At 41.1% G+C, this 21,165-nt stretch overlaps 1 protein-coding gene and 1 long non-coding RNA gene across 2 annotated transcripts in view; one reads left to right on the forward strand and one right to left on the reverse strand.

Moving 5' to 3' along the window:
• LOC117771538 overlaps nucleotides 1-21,165 on the reverse strand; it is a 29,555-nt gene that overhangs the window by 6,356 nt on the left and 2,034 nt on the right. Inside the window, exon 2 of the long non-coding RNA XR_004615610.1 lies at nucleotides 1,293-1,337. This is a non-coding gene — a long non-coding RNA (uncharacterized LOC117771538). The remainder of the gene's footprint in view (nucleotides 1-1,292; nucleotides 1,338-21,165) is intronic.
• On the forward strand, nucleotides 9,543-20,733 carry skor2 (SKI family transcriptional corepressor 2). The gene is made up of 9 exons (XM_034602021.1): nucleotides 9,543-9,719; nucleotides 11,699-13,694; nucleotides 14,274-14,337; nucleotides 15,053-15,130; nucleotides 17,438-17,503; nucleotides 17,792-17,890; nucleotides 18,057-18,124; nucleotides 19,088-19,155; nucleotides 19,273-20,733. The coding sequence occupies exons 2-8, from the start codon at nucleotides 11,724-11,726 to the stop codon at nucleotides 19,142-19,144; spliced, it is 2,403 nt and encodes an 800-aa protein (XP_034457912.1). The 5' UTR covers nucleotides 9,543-9,719; nucleotides 11,699-11,723; the 3' UTR covers nucleotides 19,145-19,155; nucleotides 19,273-20,733.

A 21,165-nucleotide genomic window follows, 5' to 3' on the forward strand; every position in this document is an offset into this window, starting at 1 on the left:
TTTGCACTTAAATATGCAGAATTACTCTCGTGGAAAATCATCATAGTTAGAATTGTAAATTGACAAATTTTTTGTGTCACTCATATTTATACATATACAAGTATTTTCTTCCTGAAAACTGAAATAAATTCCCCCAAATTGGTCAATAATGTGTACAATTACTTCTGAGTCTGTAGAAATATTACTTATTAACCAGAACGTAACTTTAAAGTAATCAAAAAAACTTTATTACTGAGTTTGAGTTGTATATTTAGTTATAAAAATAATAGCATATAACCTGTAGCATATATATTATTTATCTGCACAAGCTGCTGTGTGTTTTAATCTCCAGCTGCATGTGTATGTGTGTTATTGTTCTCGCCTCATGTGTGCGTCTATCTGTGCCTCGTATATGTGAATCAGCTTAAGCCGCATCATCCTCACACACACACAGACACACACACAGACACACACACACACACACACATATACACACAGTTGTCTTATAGAAAAAAAAAGACAGCTAATATTCGTTGTTATTTAAACAACAGAGCAGATAGGCAGCTGAACAATAATTATTTCCTGGAACAATAATTATTACCATTTAATTCTGTTGTTTACCATTTTGCCTGGTGGCCCCTCTTTAAACCTCAGCCTCTATCTATAATGGCGAGCCCTTGAGCAGAACTGCGTTTAACACAAATATCAAATAATTAAAAATCAAATAATTGAAAAATAAAAGTGTTGGGTGTGTGTGTGTTTGAACATTAATTGCCAGTGAAACATGTGAGCTGCTTTGTCCCACAGGATGTTCTTGGTTGTGTTTTGGTATCAGATTTCATGTTTTTACACATTTATTTTGAAAAATTCATGTTTTACACTGACAGGGAGCAAAGAGAAGCTTATTTCTGTTTATTCCATATACGATGATTAGTATTTGTCAAAAAGGCGAAGCCATATTTAATTTATAATGACTTGCGGTGCAGTTAAGTGTACCTGTGTGTAGTCATCTCAATTAAGTATAGATGAAAAAATGATTTTTTTTGCTTTTACTTTGACATGGTGTCCCAGTAGGGAAATATTTGTTAATCATTTGACATAACTTTTATTTTTTTGTCTGTTTTTCAGCAACATACAAACAACAAATGCAGATCAACTCCATACAGTGTAATCTGGCAGCGATCTCTGCTACTCTCCTGTATGTTTGAGGGGATTACAAGCAGAATCACAGGATTACACAATTACAGCCTGTCGGGGGGTGAGGGGGGCCACGCTGATGTGACACAAACACCAGGTACTACACACACACACACACACACACACACACACACACACACACACACACACACACACACACACTGGTGCTGGGATTCAATGTCTTTCCTGACAGTGTAAATAAAGGTTTGTTGTTATTGTTGCTAGATTGAGCTCCAATGGCCTCCATTTCTAAATTGATTTCACAATACACTGCTGCCTTAAATTTTAAACATCGTGTAATTTACCATTTTACATCGTTTTTGGGCACATTTATGATTAACCTATCATCTGTATTATTTTCATTTTGGGTTAAACTACTTTTTTGCCAATGTAGGGGACAAGCTTCTTGAGTGTTCTTTTTAAAGTTTTGAAACAAGACATATTTTTCTGTGACAAACCGAATAAGAAAAGAACAGTTACAGGATAGTGATATGAAGAAAAGGTTTTAAATACTTTTTGGTATTATATATAGATATTTTGTATCTGTATCCTAGAGAGAGATTACAGTTTTTGTAATCAAACACACAACACTTCCTGTATGATTTCCTGACTGTTTCAACTGAGGTGAGACAACATTTACTCCACTGTGCACTAATGGATGATCTCATGTTTAAACCAGAGGGGTTTTTTTTTTTTACACATCCAAAGTCGTTGCTGATTGATAGATGATGAGGTCATCAACACTGATGGCTTCCTCTGTTTAATTTCTGCAGAAAACTTTTCCCCTCGCTCCTTTTATTCACCCCCCTGTCCCCCGTCCCTCCATTCCCTGCATCACTCTCTATGTTGCCTGGTGATTAAGAGGTAGATTAACCTCCAGTCCTCATTAATAATAGACGAATAGAAAAAGCCCTGGTTTGTCCACTTCCTGTCTGCAGCACTAATAGAGCCCTTAACGTTCACATTAACGTAGCTCTTGTGTTCTGGAGACGGACGGACGAGTCAGAAACATGGACAAGTGGAAAGACGGGACACATAATCATCATAAAATAATTTATCTGCATATAAACTATGTGGCCAAACTAAGTGTCTGTCAGCCCCATGTCCTCTGGGAGAGGTTTCTGTAGTATTTTGGAGCCGATCTGCAGGAACTCTGTTGGATTAGGTTCAGCTCAGGTCTCTCAGAACAAAAGTACTAAATACAAAAGGGGTTTCCACATACTATCTATCCACATGTTGCACAATAAATGGATCGGATCCAAGCTGCTGCTCTTGTTGCTCTTAGTCGCAGCAGTTGCCAGAATGTCTCCTGCTCAACGAGTCTCCACTTCCTCCCACTGTCCGGAGATGAAGCCAGAATAATCTCAGATATGAACACGATTGGTGGATGGAGCTCTACCAAAACATGCCCTCGACCAATCGTGAGTCAGTCTCTGATGTCAGTCATAAGGTTTGACAGGTTTTTATAGCATCAAATTATTAATTAAAATCAAACGTTCTAAAGCTTGAACATAAATAAAGTGATGAGAACTACCTAAAATGACAGAATTCATTCATTCATTTGATGTGTACTTTGTCTTTTTTAGTTTGGTCCTTGTCCCATCAGCTAACATGGAGGAGGTTGGATGTATGACTTCTACTGCAGCCAGCCACCGGGTGGCGATCAAAACAATTTGGCTTCGCTTTTTTGGAATAAAGACAGGGTGAAACGTTATGGTTGAGAGCTGAGACTGACTCACGATTGGTCGAGAGCATGTTTTGGGTAGAGCCTGAATCCCGCGGCTCCATTCTCTGATCACTACGGCTCAGAGTCTGGCTCCAAATGGACAAGATGGCGGCGTTCCTTTCATATTCGAGACGATGAAGAAGCGGTGATGAGGTGTTTTAATAAATTAATCCTTTACCCACCGGTGTTTTGTGTGTTTATTATGATACGAGTGCTTTAAAAACAGGAAAACTTTCCACAATGAGTACAAGGTTAATAACAATGAGAAACTGAGGTTTTTGTTTGGGGAAAAAAAAAAAATCTCACACATACAAACTAGAGAGTAGAGGCCTTATGGGACGACATTTGTGGTAATTCATTCAGAATCCATTCTAACACATTGAGCGGGCCTAAGTGCCAATCTTCCTTTTTGGTGAGTTTCCATGATTTTATGTCCCATATAAAACGATGCAGTTAGCTCCACAATGGCCTATTTAAGTTACATTACCGCCGAATATTCCCCAGTAAAGAAAATTAAGCTGAAATACTGTGAGATCATCTCAGTTAGTTATCTTCTCCCCGCCGAGATGTGTCGCTTTGACACCCCGCGGAGAACTGAATGATTCTCTTGGACGAGGGATAATAGTCTTATGCTGTGTGTTGCTTGCCTAAGATACCTCACACACACACACACACACACACACACACACACACACACACACACACACACACACACACACACACACACACACACACACACACACACACACACACAGCCTTTTCCTTGTCTTTTCAAACCTGATCCTGAAAATGAAGTTCTATGTTTCGTGTTGTATGATGCTGTTGAAGATAGAGGTTGAAACAAAAGACTGTAAATATGAGCGCTACAGTAACTTTAACCAAACCTTTCCCGCAGCAGATGAACTATTATCAGATTGAACAGATGAACACTGAGCCCCCATTGACTTTTTTTATGTATTTACCAGTTTGATATCAGATAAATACATAAAATATAAAAAATTACACAGCAAAACCCTTTTTTAATGTTATAAAGAAATCATGATTATAAACTCCACACATCTATATTGAGATAATAACAGATTCAAAGAGCCATATCAGTGGTGTTGCATGATTTAGCCCATTAACCTCAAATTGTATTGTATACATTACTGCCCGTAGTTCTCTATAGCGTGTTAGTTTTATTATTTGTAATAGATTTCAAGGCTTAGATTGATAACGGAGCTTTTTTAACATAGAGGATGTAGAAAGTGTTGTCAAACTAAATCCGTCTGGAATGGAATTCCCATGTCAATCAACATTGAAAGGTGTATTCAATGATGTGACTAACCTCAAAACACCTGATTTACAGCTGTTGTATACCTGGATCTTTTCATGGTTCTGTGATGGCTGATTCAGACAATCCCTTCTCAAACAAGCTCCTCATATTTACTTTCATGTATTAAAAAAACGTATTTTTCTATCATCAATATTAACAACTTAATGCTGTTGAAAGCCAAGGACTAGTTTTTTGGTTGTAATGATCAGATACATGTAGAAATAACAACCACAACAGTTTGATCTCTGACTCTAAACCTCACTGCAATTTGTTATGTGATAAGAAATACTACTTTTTTAACTAATAGAGTGAGAATTAAACAACTTGCGAAGACAACAGAGGAATTAGAGCCCTAACTCCTAATTGAATAAGATGCTGTCATTTGCTTTTTTTGCTTTCTTACCCTAAAGAGACAACTAATCTACTGTAAACATGGACTCTGGACACACACACACACACACTCTCTCTCTCTCACTCTACCCTGCCCCCCCTGACCCTGTAGGCTCTCTGCTTGCCTTTAAAGAGCACTGTAGCGCCCAGCAGTCTGCCTGCACCGGAGCTAATTGGCTGCAGCTCAGTGTTCACCGTTAACGTCTCATTACTCATTCCCACTCATAATAATAACTTGCACAACTTTGCTTGTGTGCCGGGGTCATTAAAAGTCAAGCAAGCCTTTAATTACAAAGCCGGATCATTCAGTAAGTAAAGTTGCATCTCCCAGCAGGTCTGCAGTGCACTGCTTCCCTGATCCACTCCCTCGCAAAAATGAGAGTGCTCATGAAGCACAGCCGTGGTGATCCCCAAGTAAACGCTGCAAAGATGCAAAGGTCACAGGGAAATTGAAGTTGATCACGGAGGAATAATCCTGACGAGACATTAAAACATATTATAAGGTCACTGTGAACTCACTATTGACTACAACACAGACACTTTAAATCTCAATAACAACAGCAAAGTTAAAGCCATCATCAGTATCTATAAACTCATTCATTTAAATAGATATTTATATATAAGACTTGTGAATTCAGAGCCAACTGTTTTCAATGCATGTGCACACCTAAATGCTTAATAATAAAATATGTAATATGGGATATAAATGCTTATTAACATTAATTATCTTTTTTTTTTAACTGTTTGCTCCAATGACAGTGAGATCACTGCTTTCTCATTTTGAGTTTTATTATTATTATTATATCACAACAGCTTTTTACTTCTTTTTTTTAATTTACTTCTTTTATCTCCTTTCATTTGGTAATAGCTGGTTGGAGAGGAAACATTACAACACACACACAAAGCTCTGTAGCCCACAGACAAAATAAATCAGATCTGCTGCCCGGATTTTTAAGTCATTAGATGAATTAGAGAAAAAAAACAAATAATCTTCAGCCTTTTCTATAATATATAGGTTACCTTCATTACATTATGGTCAAATTAATTATGATGCAGCGACCTGAGGAAAACACTCATTACTTTTTCTTGAATAATACAAACAGAAATAACTAAACTCCTGTGGGGCCTATATATATATATACATTCAATTATAAACGATTTAAGGCATCTGATTAAAAACACACACTCAGGTTCTGTGAACATCATATGCATTTAGTGAAATAATCATTTCTTAATAATTCACTCTGACTAATGTTGCAGATCTGTGGTGAAATATGAGGATCCTTAGTGGAGGCTGCGCTGCGCTAATTGGTACAAGCGCCTCAGGCCAGCTCCCATCCAGCAGAACTGCAGCATCGTTCACGTGCACGACTGGAAAAAAGGTAAATTAGAACAGATGACTATATATACCCACCTTTACTCGTGCTATTAATATTTCATATATGTTGTTTGTGCTGGTGACGGTCACTGATGTGAAGTAAAGTAAACGAAAGTGATCAGATTTCAGGTAAAATTGCAAAAAGCTCTGATTTTATGCATTGCTTTCAGATGTCAAGGTAGCCCAATAACAGGCTGTCAAGTGACTAATGTGTAAATGTTAATATTATAATTATTATTGTTGTTATTAATAATGCAGCAATCATGTTTTAAGTGCTTTTACAACTTTATTTATACCGCAATTAAACACACAACAGCAGAGATTAATGACGCGTGCATGGTGACACAGCAGAGCGTGCGCGCATGCATGCACGACCCACTCCCTCGTGCGCACCCAATGCACCCCCCCCCCCCAACCCTATCAAGGAGAAAGCGCGGATTTAAAAAAGAAAATAACAATAAAACGCAAATAATCAGAATAATTGTTTTGTGTTTTTTCCTGCAGGGTGATTAAGATGCGTGTTAATTGTAGTGCTGCGGTAAATCTTCTCTGCAGAAGAGTCTCATTCAGTAAAAGACGTGCAGCATTAAGTAAGGATTTAAAGTGGGGCACGTATGCAGGGCGACTGGGCAGCACGTTGTCTCCTGCGTCCGCCTTTAAACCCACAGATACGAGCACTGGTGCAGCTGCTGCCTCGTGCAAATACTCCGTTTATGTTATAGGCAATATAACTAACCTTTATAAATACATGTTTATAGGTAAAGTTTGGTTGATGGAGGCTTGATCCAGTGCGTCCTGAGAGAAGGAGGCGATGTATCTCAGTATGATAATCGCTCACCCGGGGCCACGTTTCGTTTATTGACAGATTTGATGTTAAATGTCTCAGGCTCACTTAGTGTTGTAGCTCTTAATTTGTTATGTTTGCAGCAGCAGCTCCCTCCTCCTCCTCCTGCTCCTCCTGCTCCTCCTCCTCCTCCTCTCCGCTGTGACCCCGCCAGGTCACGCAGCCAATTCTTTTTTTAAACGCATGATTAATTTCTCAGTAGGGCGACCCGGCTAATGCACGATGGAGAAAGAAAGAAAGTGAAATGTATTCCAAAGGGGCTAATAGCGCTATTGTATTCCAATAAGAGCCCCTTTCTCCTCCCGCTTCACACGGTTTAGATCTGCTCCGCTTCTGATAACATGTCACACGCGTCTTGGTTTTTTTTTACGTTGTGCGTCAATTAGGTGCTTTAAATTAGTGTCGTTTAAAAACACATGGAATTCTCCACGCGTGGTTTTTCACGTGTCAAGACTTCAGCTTCATTTAGTTCGTGTTATAATAAAAATCCCACATATGGTTCAAAAGAAAGGAAACCCAGGCCTGTCAGCAAGTCAAAGAAAACCAATCAATTAAGAACTTCATAAAATAAACTTTATAAGATATATATCTTTCAGCTAAATGTAGAAACATATAGGTTTGGTTCCCAGATACTGGTAAAGAGCCTAATATGTTGTAAAACAACAGTAGTATAATAAACTGAACATTGAAGTATTATATTTAAAATGAGTTATATGTAAATTACATAAATGTTCATGTATGGAAAATGGTTTGTTATTATTTTAAAATTCACCTGATTTTCTATTATATCCTCTCATCTCTCTATTGTGACGTCAGCTGCAGCTCGCGCGTGTGCATCCTCTGTCTCCCTCTCTCTCTCCCCCCCCCCTGTGGCAGGCGTCCGCGAGACACACAAAAAAAAGGCGCGTGCGTGTGACACCAGCCTTAAATTGGCTCGAGTTGGAGCAGATGGGGCTCGCGCTCTCCCCCCGTCCCGCTCGCGCACACGTGCACAGCATTGAAGGACTGAGCCTTTATCGAGACGCGACTATAAGAGAAGATTGGTTAAGAATAAATTACAGCCAATAAATTACAGTGTCAATGTCTCACATCCGGGTTAACCAGATTGACTGATGTGTACACAAAAGAAGAACAGGGGGAAAAAACACAATGGATTGAGTATTATTGGTATATATATTAGTTTAAATTCACTTTTTTAAAATCGATATACAACTAAGTTTCTTTATTCTTCCACTGTAACATTTGCAGGAACGTAAAAGCTGACATATGAGTATAAAAGTCTATAACTAAGGCAGATGAGCTTAAATATAAAGTCAACGGTCTAATGTCCACATGTTATTTTAGACGTATGTGCACTTGCGTCCCACATGAGCAGCCACCGTCTGTTACCTGTGGCAGTAAGGTCTCCTCCGTGAAATCATTTTGTCCTGTAAAAAAAGAAACTTCATTAAGTTGATTTAATTAACAGGGACAATCAGGATCTGGGACACTTCGCTCTGTTCCCACTCAGAGCTGAACAACATCCCCTGCTCGCTTCCTTTAAATACTTCCTGTGAGGCGGCTAATATCTAGATTCCATGTTTCGGCTGTTGAAAGAATGATGGAGCATCATGTGCAACACGTCTGGTTTAAGAGCTCCATGCATGGATAGGAGCACCTGCACCACCAGAGAAGATACCCCCCCCATTCTGATATATTAAATACTCCTACCCTGCAACTTTTGAGGGCCCTCTCCAGGTGAATAGTCACTGGCATTTATAGCACATGTTGTTAGCTGGGAGCTCCTCTGACCCTCATTCACACCAGACGGTATATAGGCTTCCTGCTCCACCTCCCATCTCCTGGGAGCAACCTGCACATGTATCCAGAGTCGTGTTTCCAAACGGCCTCCTCAGACGTTGAACGGTGGTATCAGCTGTACTGACAGACATTACCCTGATCCCCAGACTGTCTGTCTGACTGCTGCCTCAGCCTTTTCTCTTTCTCCTCCACCTCCTCCTGCAGGCCCCTGTGGTCCGAGCCGCTGTTCTCCACTGTGTCTGTGTTTAAAAGGCACATTTTCATCTGCTGCACGGCCGCGTGTGTGCTGTCAGTGCTGCTGCTTCTCTTACATTGTTGGAAACTATGAACCTCTTTGACTCTGTGTGTGTGTGAACAGTCACATCACTGTGTTGTCTGAGGCTATTTCCGGGTGTGATGGGGAGGAGGCGTGCAGGCGCCTGGCTGCTGGTTGGTGTGTGTGTGTGTGTGTGTGTGTGTGTGCTTTGTGAAAATTCATGTTAAATTTGAAATGAATTAAGTCACTAAAGAGGCCAACATGATTTTAGCTAACGTTAAAGTTCTGGGTGGGGTGGGAGGGGGGTGTAATTCCGAAGGGGTCATTTCATGCACGCGCAAATGTGGCGTGCAGCAGTCCAGGCTCGTGCCCGTTACTTTGACTTTTTGCAGCGTTTGAGTGGCAGCTCCAGCGAGACGACAAGTAACGCGTGTGTGCGTGTGCGTGTGTGCGTGTGTTCCGTGAATGGTGGGCTGAGCTCGCGCAACACGCCAATCAAACGAGAGAGAGGGAGGGAGAGAGAGAGAGACAGAGAGAGAGAGAGAGAGAGAGAGAGAGAGAGAGAGAGAGAGATTAGGACGGCGCGTGCTGCCTCTGAGAAGCGAATAAAGCCGGCGCGAGCGGTCGCAGTTTACTCACACCTCACGCGCGGCTCGATCGGTTCCGAACTCCACGTTTTACCGGATCTAACCGAGTGAAAACGGTTCGTTCGCGTCATAAAAATGAGTTTGTTAAAAGTGTGTCGGATCAGTCGATTCCTCTCGTGACGGGTTTCACTTTTTTTTCCTTTTTTTTACATTTTGACGCATTTGGGATTATTCCCGGGATTCACAGGTAAGAAGTGTTTCCGCTGAAGTTGAGTGAAATGTTGTAAAAATGAACGCGCGTGTTAACGCAAAGATGTTTGTTGAATAGCTCGCGTTTTATTGCTATTCTAACTCTACCTTAAATTGAGGCTATTGCTTTTCTAATGTCGTGTTATTATTATTACTATTATTATTATTATTATTTTAATTATATTATTAGTAGTATTATTAGTTCATTTGAGTCACTAAAAACACAGAGCGATTAATAATGTGAAGTTATTCCGGATGTCTGATTGACGCAGGCCTGCACGTTCCTCTGCCTTGAGTGTAACTCGGTCTGAAGTAAATCTCTAAAATTATTGTAGTGGAAAAATAACTAAGTGTGGTTGAAACCTATTTTGTAGTTGAAAAGTAAGTTTTTGCAGACCTGTCTAAAGACGTTCATGACCTGAACTGTTTATGATCTGAACTGTGTGACCTGGAAACTTTAAGACCTTTTTTTATCACTTATTTACTCTCCAAAGAACTGAGTGTATGTCTGCTCTATCTCCAAAGGAAACACGTGTAAATCAGTTCTCTGGGTTTTGATTCCTGTGTCAAACTGCGCCCACAGAACCAGTCCGAACTGGCCTTAGTTCTCCTATATACGATCCTTGCATTTGACTGTTTCTCCATCTTCACTCTGAGATCCCTGTGACTCTCTGTGTGGATCCTTTCTGCAGAAAGCCCCGATTCAAATACACACATGTGGTGTTCCAGCCTCTTGTATTTTCAGATTTCCATCACGATACCAAACGGCCTCTTTCAACACATTGTTTCCACAGTGAACTCAGATCTGTTGTTAAAGCGTTTCTCTATAAGTGCTTGATTTGTTTAATGGAGTTATTGACGTTGCTCAGCTCACGCAATTAAACCAGATTAGTCCACTAGAATGAATTGTTCCAAGTTAATTTAAAAATCCCTTTTTTCGATTCGTTTCATTTTGTAGTTCGTTTCAAATCAACACCTTGTTATTCCGTGTTATTACAGTACTGCTTCCTTGAATATAATCTGTGAATAATTGGTAGTAAATGTAGTTTATTTGTTAAAACAAACATTTCCTTGGGGGAAGAATCTGACAGTAATTCCTCTGTTTTTCCTGGATCATAAACATATCACAGATGTGAGGAACAAAAAGAGTTTAGGTGTTATTGTGAAATTCGGATACGTAGCCTTCATATATAGAATTTTAAATCTTTATTCACTAAGCAGATGTTAACAATAAAGTTAAAAAAAAAAGTGTTTTGTATAACACACTCCCAAAACAAATCTAGAAATAATAAATTAGGTTAAAATAAAAAGTTGCTATTCACCAGCACATCATTTTTTTAAACATTTGTGTGTTATCATCCTGGTTTATTTTTGAAGGCAGGCAAACACCCTCAGAAATGTTATTTATTTGTATAAAATCCTACAGACACTTGATATTTAAAAAAATTAATTGAACTGCAGGATGTGATATTTGGAAAATGCACACAGGAATAAATACAGAAACGTGACGTACAAATTGAGCCTTTGCATTTTCTGTTAAAAAAGCAACATATTTAACTCGTATTTAATATTTAAAAAACAACATCATAACTATAAAAAAAAATACTTTCTCGAGAATTTTTTGGTTCAGATTACACACTTGACTTATTTGGTACATATAGAAAATAAAAGCAGTGTGGTGCTTGGCTGTAAATTGAGAATTAAATAGATTCAGTATAAATGTCTGTGATTTTAAATATTAATACATTTTAATAAACCATTTTTTTAAACTCATGATGAACATATTTCTGATTAATTGTATTCGGTGGAATAAACACATACAGATTTATCAGCTATTTCTCTTTATCTTTAATACAGAGACTTGTGTAAACTGGTAAACTAATTCTGTTATTTGTGGAATTTCAACAGCATAAATCATTGTTCTTTCTTTCTTTCTTTCTTTCTTTCTTTCTTTCTTTCTTTCTTTCTTTCTTTCAGGTCGTCCCACAGTTTTTCACCAAGAATGGACAAAGCCCGTCTTTCCAGCTCTAATGACATCATCATGACAAGCTCAACAGGCACCTACCAGCAGGAACCCCTGACTCCACCCAGACCCGCCCACCACCACTCCTCATCCTCGTCCTCGCCCTCCTCTTCCTCCTCGCCCCTCAAGCCCAACCAGGTCGGCCAGGTCATCCTGTACGGCGTTCCCATCGTGTCACTGGTCATCGATAACAACGAGAGACTTTGCCTGGCGCAGATTTCCAACACGCTCCTCAAGAACTACAGCTACAATGAGATTCATAATCGTCGCGTGGCGCTGGGCATCACCTGCGTCCAGTGCACGCCGGTCCAGCTGGAGATCCTCCGTCGGGCTGGTGCCATGCCCATCTCGTCACGCCGCTGTGGCATGATCACCAAGCGCGAAGCCGAGCGCCTGTGCAAGTCCTTCCTGGGAGAGAACGCGCCGCCTAAACTGCCTGACAACTTCGCCTTCGACGTGTCACACGAATGCGCCTGGGGTTGCCGCGGCAACTTCATCCCGGCACGCTACAACAGCTCCAGGGCCAAATGCATCAAGTGCTCCTTCTGCAACATGTACTTCTCCCCAAATAAGTTCATTTTCCATTCCCACCGCACACCCGAAGCCAAGTACACCCAACCCGATGCTGCTAACTTCAACTCCTGGCGGCGACACCTCAAACTCTCTGACAAAGTACCGCTTGATGAGTTAGTCTTCGCGTGGGAAGACGTTAAAGCCATGTTCAATGGAGGCAGCCGGAAGAGAGCGCTTCCCTCTTCATCCCATTGTTCCTCCATGGGGTCTATGAAGTCTCTCCAAGGTTCGGTGGGTTCTCACATGATGGGACCCGACATGGGTCAGAAACGAGGCCGCTTCGAAGACGACGATGATCTGGATGGAGATCTGTCTCCTCGTAAGACGCAGCGTAGCTACCCCGTCATCCCCGTCCCCAGCAAAAGCTTCGGCATGCTGCAGAAGTTCCCTCCCACGTCACTCTTCCCCTCACCTTACCCCTTCCCAGCATTTGGCCTCTGCCAGCAGAAAAAAGAGGACAGTGACGTCTCAGCCGGGCAGAAAGCAGCAGGGTTGTCTGGTCTTTTATGGCCCGGCCGCAAAGACACTTTCTATCCTCCTTTCTGCATGTTCTGGCCCCCGAGAGCCGCCGGAGGAATCCCTGTCCCCACCTATCTCCAGCCTCAGCCCAGTGCCCTCTCCTCCTTAGCAGACAACCCCTCTCTCAGACAGGCCTTCCTGGATCTCTCAGATCCCGGTGAGCCCGGAGCTGTAGCCGGCAGTGGAAATGGCATCGGTGCAACCATGGCCTCTGGCAGTGGGGCCGCCGCACCACGGACGGGCCTGTTTGACCCAGACTGCACAACGGTAACCTCTGACCTTCGCCCTGTGACATCAGAGGGCTGGCTCAAACTTCTCGACAACCCGATCCTCCAAACCAGGAAGCCGAGCTATGGCTCCGCCTTCCGCCCTGTCATCAAAGATGCGGAGAGCATTGCCAAACTTCACAGCAATGGTGGAGGAGTCACCGGGGTGGCGGATGAGGACTTTGGGGTCGTGGTTGCCGGGTCAGAGCGCCACCAGCGGCTATCGCCCACCAGCAGCTGTAGTTACGGAAGTGAAAGCGGGGGCGAGGGCGAAGCCGATGTAGGGGACAGTGAGGAGGAGGGGGAGGTGGATGTGGAGTCGTCGAAGCAGGACGAGGAGGAGGAGGAAGGGAGTTTCACGAGAAAGCCACCACAGACTCAAACCAACCTGTACCTCCCCGTGCTGAGCGACAGTGCCGGAGAGGAGAGGGGGAAGGAGCGAGGGGCTGGCGCCGTGTACCCCAGCGCCTCCCCTCCCTCCTCCTCGGACCCCATCCAGCAGGAGTCCCCCAGCTTGCCTGCGTCCCCTCCAGCCAGCCTGCCACTCTCCAGCTCCAACCCACCTCACCGAGAGGACCCCGCTTACAAAAACGTAAATATCCCCCCAGGCCACTTTAGCTAATTATTATTTAAATGGTGCTGCAGTCAGGCAGTGATGTGATCTGCATAAGCAGATTGATAGGCTGGTTTCTCCCTGTAGAAATTGAAACAGTCACCCCACTCTGATCCCGGCTAATAGGCCCAGGCGTGGATTGTTTAATGTCCATGGCGTGTTTGTTCTCCCTCTGTCACCCCAGCCTGTTAGGGCAACTCTAATCTTTAACCTGTCGACTCCCACATTAACCAGGCCTTTGAGAGACAGAGGAGGAGGAGGAGGAGGAGGAGGAGGAGGAGGAGGGAGCGACACACACACACAGTTATGAGCATTTTAAACTGGTGCAAGTTAAATGATTCACTGAGCAGCGTACTGCAAATACATCTGATTGTAGAGACGCAGAGGGAGAAAAAAACAGACTCGGCAGTTTAGATTATTACAACGGAATTCTATCATTAACTGATAAAACGTATTTTTGATTACATGCATCATGTGATGAGTTACATTTTACTGTGTTTTAATTGTACACTATAAAGAGAAGTAATAAATGCTGACGGACTCTCTGTGTTTTTCCAGATCCACAAAAACAGAGACGAAGGACTTCCTGCGTACGCGACCAAAGACAACTCCAGCATCTCCGGTGAGCGTTGGACATTTTAATCTGTTGCTTTCGAACGTTTTTGACATCTCTCACGTTAAGTTTAAAAAATCCTAAAGACACCAGATGTAAGAGAAAAAACATAATTAAAATGTATTCAAATTAATTTGTGCAATTCAGTGTTTGCGCAAAAGTTTAAATCCTTTATAAACCACATTTGTTTCATTTAGCTTTTGTTAAACTAAACTACAGTTTCTCTCCATTCAAATATATTGTGTGGGTTTTACTTCTTTCACCCTTGTTTTCACAACGTCTTAGTTTCACCGAACGTTTGAACGGGCTTTTTTACGCCGTTTCATCAAATAGCATCACGCAGTTTATTTCGGCAAACTGTTCCACGCTATCTGTTCCATCAGACGTCAGAGTCGGTTGTGTTATAGCATCTTTGTTTCATTTATTGTCTGAGTGAGTGGTTATATAGGGTTTCTCTGTCCCTGCGAGGCTCATATTATCGTGACGTTTCATTTGCTCCTCTCATCTCCCACTCTGACCCTTTTTGGAAAATGTCTTGTGTGTATGTTTTTTGTGGCGTCGCAAAACACACACACGCACACACGCATGGTCTATATACGCATACACACTAAGGCGACACACACCGTGCCCACACTTAGTTATCTCCATGTGTCCGGATAACCAGCTCAGCCAATGGGCCTTAGTGAATTTCTCCTCCTGTCTCCTCTCCTTCATTTTCTCTCAGACGAAAACAAAGAGCAGAGTAGTTTCTTTGCACCAGAGAGCGAGACGTCAGCGCCGGACTACTGGAGGGAGAGCTCAGGTATTATTTCATTTCTTTTTCTTTTCTGAGTGTCTGCACATAGATGGAAGACAACAAAAGAATCAACAGCAGGATTTTGAAATGGCCAAAGGAGAATTATTAGGATTTATAGGTCGATTTAAAGTTGTGACTCCTCAGTAATTTGAATCTCAAATCACAGAGCAACTGAGGTCAGTGAAATTAAATGAAAACACCTCAAAGAGAATAGGTGACTGTAAATAGAAGTTTGCAAATCAGAGCTAAAATCTTTCATAACTTATTTTCGGGGCAGGAATTTAATTTATCTGCTGTCTGACGTGAAATTATATCAACATTAAACGATAATTAAAAGTAAAGCAAATTAATAAAATGTGTATTGTGTGTTTTAAATGGCATCAAAAGATACACTTTGCATTTCCTTCAGCGAATACAGTGCAGATTATAACAGACTGAGAAAATAAAACTGATTTAAAAAATACAAAAATTACAGCGACGTTTCCTCTCATCAGACAAATGAGACTCAGTATTTAAAGCAGTGAGATAAAAGCTCCATCCACCTCAGTCTCCTCCTCATATCAGACGCTGAGTGAAAGCGTTCGTAATAATAACACACACGCACACACACACACACACACACACACACACACACACACACACACACACACACACACACACACACACACACACACACACACACACACGGATGGAACAGCAGCAGAAAGCCGCTCCACCACAGCTGCTCTCTTTAGCAGCGCTGTCGCCGGGGCTGTTACTCTTAGGGGGGCCGTTATAGTTCAACAAGAAAACATCAGCTCAGAGATAAGCAGCCGTGCTGGCAATCTTCATTCTAGACCCATATTGCTGCCGACATAATTGCCTTTTTTTCCCCTTCCTCAGCGTAAAAAAAAAAAAAAACCCTTTCCTCTTTCGAAAAAGATCACAGCTTATTGCCTTTTTATATCTGTCAGGAAGACATTAAAAGTGCTTTATGACATCTGTGCCAACATTTATATCTACCCCCCACTCCCTCAACCCCTGCACACACACACACACACACACACACACACACACACACACACACACACACACACACACACCGTAATGATCCCCGCGCATAATGTATAATGTATTTCGAAAAATTACACGAAACAAATTAAATGAGACCACCTTTCCCCTGATTGCCAAACGTCTCCCTGGGCGGTGGGAAGCTCTACGTGATTAGAAGGCCTGATTCCTCCGAGTCCCACCACCGCCGTCACCCCCCCCTCCACTGTCTTTAAACTCTCCCTCTGTTTCTAGGGAGAAAAAATAATCTAATTTTCCATTTATGTAATGCAAACCGCCTTGGCTTTGACTATTCACGGTTAATTGACTGTCAAACGAGGTTGTTATCCTCGGGCACTGTCTGCAAATTTGCTTGTCAAATGAGACAGAGAGAGGAGAGGGGAGGAGAGGAGAGGAGGAGGAGAGGAGGAGAGAGAGAGAGGCGAGGAGAGCTCTCTCTCTCTCTGTGCTAAATGAGAGAGAGACACAGAGAAGCACAGGGGGGCTTAAGGAGCGAGCGAAGATATGAAATGACTGGAGGAGGATAAACACATCGAGGGCGCTGGATTGCTTCATTTAAGGCGTTCAATACCAATTCAGACGTCCGCACAAACACACACACACACACACACACAGAAAACAACACACACACTTTTCAATTTGAAAAGAACGTGTGATGAAGATGTTGAAGTTTTCAAGCAACAAGTAAGATCACGTCAGTAAAAACAAAACATATATAACACAATACACTATATAACTATAATAATAATGTTCTAATGCAGCTATAAAGACAACAAATATATATATTTTTTATTATAATGCCATATAATTTATTTTTTGAGAAAAAAAATCTTTGGAACATCCAGTTAAACTTTAACTCATCATCTCAGACTTCACATCTTTGAAAGCTACAAAATCCATTTGTGTTTATTTCATTTGCTGAACGCTCTTATTGTTTTCCTCCTTTTTTTTTTTAATAAAACAATCCTTTTTGTTTATCTGATAACAAGAGGACGCAGTAAATGTCTCTATTAGAACAAGCTTATACTGACACCTAGAGGACAAAGCAGGGATTACAGCATACTCACTAGAAAGAGAGCATTAGGACACGGAGAGGAGTTCACACCGTTTATGCAGAAATGAAATCAAAGAGGACGAGAATATATTCATGGATCTAAAAATGAAATACATTAAGGATCTTACTCTTCAACTGTAATATCCTGTAACTACATCTGACTGTAATGTGTAATAAAACTCACAGTTTAAATCTCTTCCTGTTTTCAGGCGATCAGCGACAAGGTGCATCGTCTCCCGTTCCACTAAAGAAGGACGTTGAGAACATGGAGAAAGGTAATTTTCTTTCATTTGAGAATCGCCGGTTATTAAACATTCCCTCTACATTGCTCGATATTGAATAGAGGAATCATAGCACGCACACACACACACACACACACACACACACACACACACACACACACACACACACACACACACACACACACACACACACACACACACACACACACACACACACACACACACACACACACACACACACACACACCATCCAGGACTAGGCTGTGTTTTACTGTTTGTATTTCAGTATTTTCATCTCTCTGTTCTTCTTCTCTCGTTCAGAAGAGCTTCAGAAGGTTCTGCTGGAGCAGATCGACTTCAGGAGGAGACTGGAGCAGGAGTTTCACGCTCTGAAGGGCACCTCGCCGTTTCCTGTCTTCCGTAAGTCACTTCTTTTTCCTCGCCGCTCTTCTCACACATTTTACAGCTTATTTCCTTCCTTCAATTATTTCTTTTTTTTTAAAAAACATATCTGTCCTTTATCTTTTAACTCGATCACTTACTCAAATTATTGACTGATCATAATTCTGTTTTACACCGATTTCAGATAATTTTCAAGACCAGATGAAGCGAGAGCTCGCCTACAGAGAGGAGATGGTCCAACAGCTACAGATGGTAAGACGACTAATGATCCAATCAGTGCTGAACCCTGACAGAAAATAAACGTCATTGCTCTGCACTTATATGACAAATAAAATGTCATAATATAGATGCTTTAATTTAAAAACTTATTTTGAGAGGAAATATAAATCCTGTCTCAATAAAATACAGTTTTCAAGAAGAAATTAAAAATGAATCAGGAAATAGAAGAAGAACATTGTAGACGGACATTAAATAAGAAATCTGAAGCCCCGTCTTCTAATAGAGAGATTAAATGAAGACGAAACAAAGACAAATCAGCAGGACTCAACTCGCGCTGTTGCTTATTTGTCCATCAAAGGCAGAGGCAATCATCTAGTTTGTCTTTCATGGGTGAGAAGTTCCTCTGCGGCCGTCTGATTGTTTCCGTCCACATCAATCACCCGAGCAGCTGGCAGACACGCTGACAGACGCTGTTTGTCTTTGCTTTCTGACACATGCAACAACTGTGCACGCTTGTGTGCACACGATCGCTTTAACAAAAAAAACCCTGCGAGTAACGTACACCAAAACGCACACACACACACAGAAAAGGGGGTGCTGCATTCTTGTAACCACAAAGTCACACGAGTGAACGTGCATTCAAGCTCGTTCGTACACGTGCGAAAATTTTTCAAAATTGACAAATGGGTCTAGACAAAGCAGATGGAACTGACTGAGAGTAAAGACACATTCATTTCACACAGACGTTCAAATTAATTCATCATTTTCAGTAACGTTGCTGCAGCATATTTCTTAATCTATATTTTCAATAAGATCTTTATCCGGATCCTGTTTCACTTTAGTCTTTTCAAAAATAGTCAAATGTGGTTTTGAGATATTAATTTTGAGACAAATCAATTTGTTAATCCTCACAGAATGTATTTATTTTAAGGCTGAGTGCAGATAAGTGTCGAAATTGATCCATCTTAACCATATAATAAACCTTCTGTCTTTCAGATTCCCTACGCAAACATCATCAGAAAAGAAAAGATCAGCTCACATCTCAACAAGTAGCTAAAACAAAGGTAACTGATTTTTCAATCGGATTTTTTTTTTTGCACCTTTTTATCAGTAATTATTTATTTGATTTAAACCACATGACACTAATGTTTGATTTTGAATTTTCTTTATTGTCTTTACAGGCAGAGTCGAGAAACTCTCTTCTAAGAGGAAGAAGCTGCTTGGATTTCTGGGAATGTTCCAAAGTAAATATATAAATAGAGAACACAGCCGGGACCATTCATCCTTTTCCATCCCCTTCCGAGGGGAACCGGTCTCAGACTTTGTACATTTCTTATCTTTGGAGAAGAATGACTCGTCTTCTTCTTCAGCACCATCTCTGTTAATAGCCCAGCACTTAAAAACTCGGTGAGCTCACATGGACCAGCTCTTGCTGCCGTGTGCACACTCCGTCGAGTTCATTTCCCCTGGACCGACTGAACTGAAAGGGAGGGACACAGGTTTTTCCTCGTCGCTGCTCTGGCAGTCAAACTCGAAGCTTTACCCAAACAGGACCAAAGCAACCATGGCCTTTCTTTGCCCCTTGAACCTTTTTTGAGGGCGTTTGAAGACCACCAGGAAGGCAGTTATAAACTTTTACTTCTTCTTCTTCAAAAAACAGAACCTCTGAACTTTTCCATGTTCTTTAAAAAAAAAATGAGACTTTTAAGACTGCGGGTGTAACGTCTGTGGCTTTGTCCGCTGCCGGCCCAGTTGTACAGTGCACACACCAGACTGGGGATGAGGACTTCTCAAGGTTTTTTTTTTTTGCTGTTGTCATTGTCGTTGTTGAAATGTGGACTAAAGACACCAACACTTATTTATTGTCAACATTAGATCCCAAAGGGAAATTCTCCTCATCACGTCCCAGTTGTGTTTATTGATCGAAAACAAACCGATGACCAACCCAGTCGATAATCACTGAAGAGACATCGGTGGAGATTTCATTTAAATAAGCTCGTTCTTTGAGTTGGTAACTTCACGATGCCAGAAGAAGAACAAAATAAAGGGATGAGAGCACAGGGAGTAACGGTGTTGTTCCACCAGTATTAATACAGGGTGGTAGCACCTGGCTGAACAGTTTTTGTATTTGGGAGTAATTTCTGAATGTATAAAAAAAAAAAAACTACAGTATTATGTTGAATACAGGTGTTGCTAGATTATGCATTTTACTTTGAAAACAACATCCTGTCACATCTATGGTGTGAATTTAGGAAACAGTCGTGTGCTGTTCACCTCTACGTGGAGAATCCTGAAGGTACTTTTCAACCTCCGCCCGTCAGCGGCACTTCCACCCAAAGTTTGAACATTAAAATCGCCTCCATCAGCTGCTAACTTGGCCTTTAAAATGTGTTTGGGGTGTCGGCGGATGACGGACAGATAATTAAAGGCCAATTCCGTGTATTTATTTGCTCTCCAAAGGAAAGTCTGGGCCACAAGGAGCAACGTTTGTCAGTGTTCTGCCTGTAAATTATTTCATTAACTGTATAAACCGTCATGTCTGTCTATGTGTTTGTTTATTTATTTGAGTATCAGACCTTGATTATGAAAATATAATTTATTACAGTGTTAAAAAGAAAGAGACACAGTGATGATGATGATGATGATGATGATGATGATGATGATGATGATGATGATGTGAATAAAAAAGGAGAACTCGCCCTCATCTTCTTTACCGAATGAAATGACTGAATGGATCAAGTTGTCATTTACTGAGAAAAGAAATGTTATTATAAACTGTCAATGCAGATGTATTTAAATATGTTCCTGTAGTTTCTCTACTATTTATGTGTAAATTAAAAGTCTATACAATAACCAGAAAGTGGTTTCACGATGAAGACTATTTGTTGTTTTGTGAAAATGAAAACCTAATATTTTCTATTTTAATAGTAGAAAAGTTTTGATGATTAAACACTCTTGAAAACCAAAAGTAGTTTCAAGAAAATACACAAAATATGTTGTTTCAATGTGGGAATTCCAGAAAGTACAAATATTTGAATGGAAGTAAAACTTTTAACACGACCAGTCGTTAAAGG

Source organism: Hippoglossus hippoglossus, chromosome 12 (genome assembly GCF_009819705.1).
Source record: "Hippoglossus hippoglossus isolate fHipHip1 chromosome 12, fHipHip1.pri, whole genome shotgun sequence".
Classification (NCBI taxonomy): domain Eukaryota; kingdom Metazoa; phylum Chordata; class Actinopteri; order Pleuronectiformes; family Pleuronectidae; genus Hippoglossus; species Hippoglossus hippoglossus.